Here is a 7,673-nt window from a genome sequence, read left to right as displayed (position 1 = left end):
CATCGATCTCCGTTTATTTAACTAGGATGAATAGTTGAATACTTTTTTCCCACGACACCTGGAAAATCAAACCCAAGTTTTTCAGGATTTTGAGGATTACGTGAGAAATGCTAATGCTGCGCCTGCCCAACTTCCATTTCCGGAGCCACGTCCGCCTCAAAGGTCAGAACCAGTCACGTCACTTCCGGAATTCCGTCCGTCTCTTCCAGAGAGATTCTCAGATACCCCAAATAAATGCAAAGGATTTTTGTTCCAGTGCAGATTAATTTTTGAACATTCGCCTACCAGTTTTTCAAATGACAAGAGAAAAATAGCCTTCATTTTGTCCCAACTTTCTGGTCGAGCCCTAGAATGGGCGGAGGCTAAATTTTCTTCTGAATCCAGTTTTCGCTGCACTTTTTCCGAGTTCATAACTGAATTTTCTCAGGTCTTTAACCAAGATTCAGACAAATCTATTGATTGCCGAGCCCCTCTCAGATTAAGACAAGGAAATCAGACGGTGGCAGACTTTTCTATTGACTTCCGGGTCAAAGCCGCCACTTCTGGTTGGAATGAGTGTGCGCTTAAGAGTGCTTATTTTAAGGCTTTAAATGAAGACATCAAAGACGAACTTGCTACAATTGACGAAACAGCTAGTTTGGAGGAATTAATCAAGTTAACCATTCGGCTGGATAACAGACTTCGAACCAGAACCAGATCAAGACAAGGAAGCCATGTTTTTTCTGCTGCTGCCTCCACATCTAACTGCACATCTGTTTTTTCTGAATCACCAGAGTCCAGTACCAGACCAAGAACTAAGAATCAGTCTGTATTCGCCCCTGTTCAAGCTACTCACTTTGTCTCCTCGCCCACAGAAAGACCCGAGGTTTAACCCATGCTGATTGTCCATACTAGGCTTTCCAATGAAGAGAGGCAGCGAAGGTTCCTAGGGAAATTGTGCCTTTACTGTGGTGAGCCTGGCCATTTCATTTCCTCGTGCCCAGCTAAGTCAAAAGCCGGGGTCCGTCAGGGGATGTAAGGAGTCTGACGGACCATCTACAATCTAGAAAATCTCCTCACCTCCTGTTACCTGCAACTCTGTTCTCCTCTGATCAAACTCTTACTTTGTCAGCCTTTATAGATTCTGGATGTGAAAGAAATCTAATTGATGCTAACCTGGTTCAACAGCTCAAGATTGAGACTGTCCCTCTGAAGAAGCCCCTCAGAGTCTCTGCCATTGATGGAAAGAAGCTGCACCAAGTCACACATCAAACCCGGCCGTTAGAGCTCCTGATTTCTGGTAACCACAGAGAGACTCTAACCTTTTTCGTTTTTCCTTCAGCATGTTCATCCTTAGTACTGGGATATGAGTGGCAGAAACATGTAATACACTTCCATAATCTAAAGTAAAATTGAAAACACAAAAATGTATTACTGGTATAAGTTTTTTTTCATTTTGTAATATGATTTATTCGTTTTTTCAATTTTTAATGCATTACAAACTCTTAACTGTTCGAGGAAATAAATAAAACAAACATACAGATTAACGTATATGCATGTGAGCTGTTAAGCAAACTATAATCTTAAAACACACAAACTGCAGTGCACACATAAAAATCTTTGTTTGGGGGGAGTCATGTCTTACTGCTTGTTTTGTTGGGAAATATTAAAAATTGTATGTGAACAACAAAACAATTGAAAGGTTGACTAGCTTTATTATTTTCAATACTTTAATATACAGTTTATTTATAGCAGCTGTACAAGATACTATTACAATATTCAGGATCAGGTCTTTCATATAAGTGATGGGTATTCATTTTCATTAGAAATTAAGAAAAAAGATTACTCCGTAAAAATGTTTTCTCGGTGTTTAAAACTGCATAACTCGCACATGGTAGTTGCCTTAAAGTGACTGTAGAAAATAAAATATTCATGAACTTCTATTCAAAGTGCAGTTTCTGTTTAGAATTTTCTTTTATCATTTTCTATAGTGGGGAGATTAAGAATCCGCTGAATGTGGAATAAAGATATTCATTATCACTTATTTTCCTTGAATACCAGAGGCGGACGTTCACCATGTCTCCAGCCTCCACCAGCAAGACGGCGCTGTTGGAACCAGTGATGGGCGAAATTTTGCTGTAACCATACCATGACACAAGGGCGTTATCATTTTGGTAAAGACTTCCACCAGTGGTTCCATCACCTGGCCAGCACAATGAAGAAAACGAAAAGTAGTAGATTCCTCTCACAGGCGCTGTAAAGTAGCCTGCAGATGTAAAAAAAAGTAAAGCAGACCACAAAAATCAGCCGTAGAATACAAAGAGGAATTATCTTTTAGATCTTTAACTATGTAAGAGTTATAAGTTTTGGTTTTAGACTAAATAAAAAATATTTTAGTAGCAAATCATGAAATATAAAGTTAATTACTGACCCGTCACTGGACTGTAATGACCTCCAATGTTGGACAGTACTCGTTTGTATACCAGCGGATAAAGAACATTCACTGGACCAATGGTTCCGTTTACTGGCTGTGCTACAGAAAATGCCACATGATGTTGTTCTGAAATTGAAAAGAAATTGACAATTGCAAGTAAAAAAAAAATAGAGAACCATTTTTAGTCTAAAGATTACAATATCAGTAGATGACTAGGGAATCTCAAAGGATCCTTATTAATTTGAAAGTCAATCTAATGCCAATATCTATATGTTTTTTTTATGTATAAATAATTGGACTTTCAATATTAGATATTATTGACCTTTAGCTAAAACAGGTCTTAGAGTATGCTGAAACTCAAAACTAATGTGCCGTTAACACAAAGTAGATCCCTGAAACTCTCAGGATTCTTTACATCATGCTCATAAGCTCTGTTTGCAAGTCTATTGTGTCTTCTATATGATCAAGATAAATAAAATAAATCAGCAATGATGTTTTGATTCACAAAAAAAGGTAAGAAAATTTTTCGTTTGGAATTTTTACTGTTATGACAGTGATAAAAAAAAAAGGAAAATCAGTAAGAAATGTGACCAAAACCCTAACTACTTTTTGAAATTCTTTGCAAATAGATGTATTGTTGTAATTTTCTCTTAACCAAATACCAACAACAAATCTCCTATTGAGTTAATCTTGTTGCCAATCAAAAAACATTATGTGTGATATATGTTTATACAATAAGTTACCTTCATAAATAGTTTTCATCTCTTTTAGTGTGTTGTTAAGAGTAACAACATTCTTCTCGCTGGCTTCCAGCTTTCTGTTGGTTTCCTCGAGGGCTCTCACCGTGGCTTTCTGCCTCTCTTCAAGAGCCCCAAGCTCTTTCAGCACTGTGTAGATGTTTGGTTCACATGCTGTCTCTTCAGCTTTTGTGTTGGATTCCTCAGCTGTTAATACTTGAAGCTCCTGATTGAATGTTTCTTTGTCCTCTGTCTCTGTCAAATTTTTTTCTGGCTCTTCAACTGTGGGCTCAGTGACAGTCTGGTTGTTCTCGCCTTCAGCCTGGCAGGTTGACAGCAAAACAACCAGACCCATGAGAATGAGCACAGATACAGACCTCATTTTTCAGCTTGGTTTATGCTTTTCAGATATGTATGCACCTCCTTTAGGAAAAATGTTCAAGGACTTTGAAGATGTTACCATATATATAGAGGTTGTAGAGTTAATCATTAGATTCAGTTAAAGATTTCAATCTGCTTATAGGATAAGAACTATGATAACATGTAAATATTTCCTTATTGTTTTCAAAAGAATATTTGTTTTTCAGATGTCTTATGACTTTACTGAATGTTCAAAGTCTTCTGCTCAATAAAATCAAGAATGATTAACTGTTCCAAAGAATGTTTTATGGTCAATACAGATTATACACGTGAGTTTCCAGTTAACTTGCTCTTCTTGTTTTGTTTTTTGTCCCATATCAGAATCCCAGAGATGATACCATATATAGTTGCATTTTGCCTACATGTACCTGGGAGGATTTAATTACAAACATATGTTTAATTGCTATCTTAATTCTGTTGTTAGCTTTTTGTATAGAAACTTCGTTAAATCAAGATGTCATCTGCAAAATAAATGGATTAAGATATTACAGGAAAATAAATTAGAGCTTATGCTGGAAGGCAGTGTTGGGAAAGTTCTCTTTCTACGTGAACTAGTTCAAAGTTCAGTTCACACATTTTAAAATGAACTAGTTCAGTTCATAGTTCACAATTCCAAAAAACGAACTAGTTCATAGTTCTTTTTTTTTTTTTTTTTTTTTCATATATTGCTCAATTACACCATAGCCTACTGCAGAACCACAGACAGCAATTATTTTATCAGTTATAACTCTGAAACTGTGCGTCAGATTTCATCTTTATATCCAGTTTTGAATCCTTATCCAACCAGGGTTTACATTAGCATTGAGGGGACAGCATTTCCCCATTGTTGCTTTAACGCTTTGTTGCTGTCCATTCACTTCACACTAGTAGCAGCTGCAGCTTTCACCCCTACAGTATATTCTCAAAAACATCAGGAAAAATGTGCTGCTTGAATGGTCTTTTTTATGAGTAATTATTAAAAGAAAAATAGGAAAGTAGTCTTTAAGGTGCAAATGTTTTTTTTTTATTTTAATAATTTTTTCCATTTGAAATTCCATTTCAATACATACTAAAAAGGAATACTGGAATCCTGGAAAATTATACCAGGCAGGTTTAACAAACAAGTTACATGGATAGTAAAACCCTCAAGAACAGGGGTCTTCTTTTCCAGACCAAGGACCCCCAAACTGATGGCGAGATGGAGCGGGGACCCCCTATTTATATATATTGTATGAAATTGTGTCCTATAGTCACTCTATTACAGATGGAGTAATGTAAAGAAATTAATTTCTCCCTGGGATTATTAAAGTTTTTCTGATTCTGATTCCTGGTTGTTGTGAAGGAAACGGTCCCCAGCTTGAAAGAGCTCCTGTGTGTCGCTGAATGTGAGCATTGATGACTGAAAGACATCTTTTGTCTCCATTTATCTGTTTACTACAGTGTGTTGATTTCATGTTAATGAGTATTTAAAGACATTTCAATTAGTGGGGAAAAAAAATGCGGGGGGGGAATATAAAAATATCAACTAACCATGCAGACCCTCATGCAGTACCTCCGTAGACCCCCTAGGGGTCGCGGATCCCCTGTTGAAGACCTCCGCTCAAGAAGATTTTACTAACACAAACTGAGGGACCAGGCTGAGGTAGGAATTTAAGGTTACTAAAGTGCGGATTTTTTTACTGAAAGCCGGCGGGCAAACTTGTTGCCATCATCCTCACCGACCACCTGGTCATAAAACTGTTTTAAGTGATCATACTGCTGCTGTGGCTTCCACGCTGCATTTTGTTTTGATGACGCACGCGGCTGTAGGCTACGACGCTGGTAGCTGGTGTTGCCAGATTGGGTGTTTTTCCCGCTACATATTAAGGCCTGTTTACGGTGTGATTTAGCCGGGGTTTCGCCTGGAGGGCTTTATAGAAATCTGGCAACCTATTGAACGGAGTTGAACTGAGAGAGCGTGCCGTTCACAGACACCAGAATGAACGAGTTCACAAAAACGTTCATCAGGCAATAATGCAGTACGTTCAGTTCACGTTTGCCCAAAATATGAACGAGTTCATGAACTTTCGTTCAATGAACGCGTTCAGGCACAACACTGCTGGAAGGGCATGTTAGTGATATCATAGATTTGTTGGGATCTGGAGTTCTGCCACCTTTCTCCAGCAGAGGGCGTCCTGGGTCACCTGAGCTGAGCCACCTGCACACCTGAGGCTCATCCTCTCATCAGGAGACCAACTACTTAAGCAGCGGCCAGACCTGTCTTCAGTGCCAGAGTGTTGTCAGTTATGGTTAGCAGAACCTGAGTCAAGCCTGCTGATCTGATACCTTGAAGAGTAATCTGATCCTAACCTGTTTTTGTCTTCTCTGCTTCCTAGACCTGCCTGCCTGCCCTGACAGCCAAACCTGAAGAACCTCAAGCTGAGTCTGTTCCAGTTCTCAGGAGAGAACCTTGGGTGACCATTCAAAGTCTGAGCTCAAGTCTGAAGTCAAACTCTGCCGCTGCTAGCTCTCTGCTGAACGCTCAAACTTTGGACCCAACTGGTTCCCTCTCTCACTGCATCAATCTGAATCTCTCCAGGTACAGATCAGTATCTGACTGTGTCAAGATTCCCCAGACCCCTGGCTAACCTAACTATCCCTTCTCTACAGAGAAACCCTTGTGAAGTCATCCCGGACCAGAATCAGTATCTGTGATTTATTCTGTGTGATTAAAAATAAACTGTTGAACTTTTTACCCCTGTCTCCATGGTGTGTTCTGCATTTGGGTTTGATCCCCATACCCAACATGACAGAACACTCTGGCCACAAACAAACCCCAGCAGACCACCTCCGGAGGTTAATCGAGGAGCAAGCTGCGCAGATTCAAGGACACGCATTAACCCTCCGTGAGTTAAACACACGCCTGGAACATCAAACCCAATTTTTTTAGGATTTTGCAGATTACGTGAGAAATGCTAATGCTGCGCCTGCTCAACTTCCGTTTCCGGAGCCACGTCCGCCTCAAAGGTCAGAACCAGTCACGTCACTTCCGGAATTCCGTCCGTCTCTTCCAGGGAAACAAAAAGGGTAATTGATAATGATAAGAACTAAAAATTAAAATTTTCAGCAAATAGATATTTTACCATAAAAGTATCATAATGGGAAAAAACAGTAAATATTTTTGCCAACTAAGATGTGATTCCAGGGCTCTGTTTGTAGACCAGACATAGCTTTTTCCCATAACAATCCAGATTCTTTCTCAAGGTTTATTCATAACATGTTACTGTTAAGCAAAGTGTGTGTAATTTGTTATGACTCTGACTGCTTTTGATTGTTGTAACTAGGGGGGGACGAACCCTGCCCAGATCAGAACAGAGCAGAATGCTGTGCCATGATGACTGTTCTCTCTTTGCAAAGATGATTAATAAATGTGCCGACTGAGTGAAATCCATCGATCTCCGTTTATTTAACCAGGATGAATAGTTGAATACTTTTTTCCCACGACACCTGGAAAATCAAACCCAAGTTTTTCAGGATTTTGCAGATTACGTGAGAAATGCTAATGCTGCGCCTGCCCAACTTCCATTTCCGGAGCCACGTCCGCCTCAAAGGTCAGAACCAGTCACGTCACTTCCGGAATTCCGTCCGTCTCTTCCAGAGAGATTCTCAGGTACCCCAAATAAATGCAAAGGATTTTTGTTCCAGTGCAGATTAATTTTTGAACATTCGCCTACCAGTTTTTCAAATGACAAGAGAAAAATAGCCTTCATTTTGTCCCAACTTTCTGGTCGAGCCCTAGAATGGGCGGAGGCTAAATTTTCTTCTGAATCCAGTTTTCGCTGCACTTTTTCCGAGTTCATAACTGAATTTTCTCAGGTCTTTAACCAAGATTCAGACAAATCTATTGATTGCCGAGCCCCTCTCAGATTAAGACAAGGAAATCAGACGGTGGCAGACTTTTCTATTGACTTCCGGGTCAAAGCCGCCACTTCTGGTTGGAATGAGTGTGCGCTTAAGAGTGCTTATTTTAAGGCTTTAAATGAAGACATCAAAGACGAACTTGCTACAATTGACGAAACAGCTAGTTTGGAGGAATTAATCAAGTTAACCATTCGGCTGGATAACAGACTTCGAACCAGAACCAG

At 39.5% G+C, this 7,673-nt stretch overlaps 1 protein-coding gene across 1 annotated transcript; it reads right to left on the bottom strand.

Annotated features, from left to right (window-relative positions):
* Positions 1–1,861: 1,861 nt before the first annotated feature.
* On the bottom strand, positions 1,862–3,579 carry LOC119780474 (heavy metal-binding protein HIP-like). Its single transcript, XM_038280541.1, has 3 exons — positions 3,157–3,579; positions 2,411–2,539; positions 1,862–2,245 (listed from the first exon to the last, which is right to left on the bottom strand). The coding sequence occupies exons 1-3, from the start codon at positions 3,530–3,532 to the stop codon at positions 1,965–1,967; spliced, it is 786 nt and encodes a 261-aa protein (XP_038136469.1). The 5' UTR covers positions 3,533–3,579; the 3' UTR covers positions 1,862–1,964.
* Between the last annotated feature and the right edge of the window lie 4,094 nt (positions 3,580–7,673).

The sequence above is a fragment of the Cyprinodon tularosa genome, unplaced genomic scaffold (assembly GCF_016077235.1).
Source record: "Cyprinodon tularosa strain WSP-4 unplaced genomic scaffold, ASM1607723v1 ctg1603, whole genome shotgun sequence".
Taxonomy (NCBI): Eukaryota; Metazoa; Chordata; class Actinopteri; order Cyprinodontiformes; family Cyprinodontidae; genus Cyprinodon; species Cyprinodon tularosa.
Note: the sequence above shows the minus strand (reverse complement) of the source record. Positions and strands in the feature narration are given on the sequence as shown.

Bases quoted from the DNA above. Each gene is read 5' to 3' on its own strand.
- LOC119780474 (XM_038280541.1), bottom strand. From the start codon at position 3,532: ATGAGGTCTGTATCTGTGCTCATTCTCATGGGTCTGGTTGTTTTGCTG. The intron at 2,540-3,156 runs GTAACTTATTGT...TTTCAATTTCAG, and splicing joins GATGAAAACTATTTATGAAG to AACAACATCATGTGGCATTT. The intron at 2,246-2,410 runs GTCAGTAATTAA...TTACATCTGCAG, and splicing joins TCATTACAGTCCAGTGACGG to GCTACTTTACAGCGCCTGTG.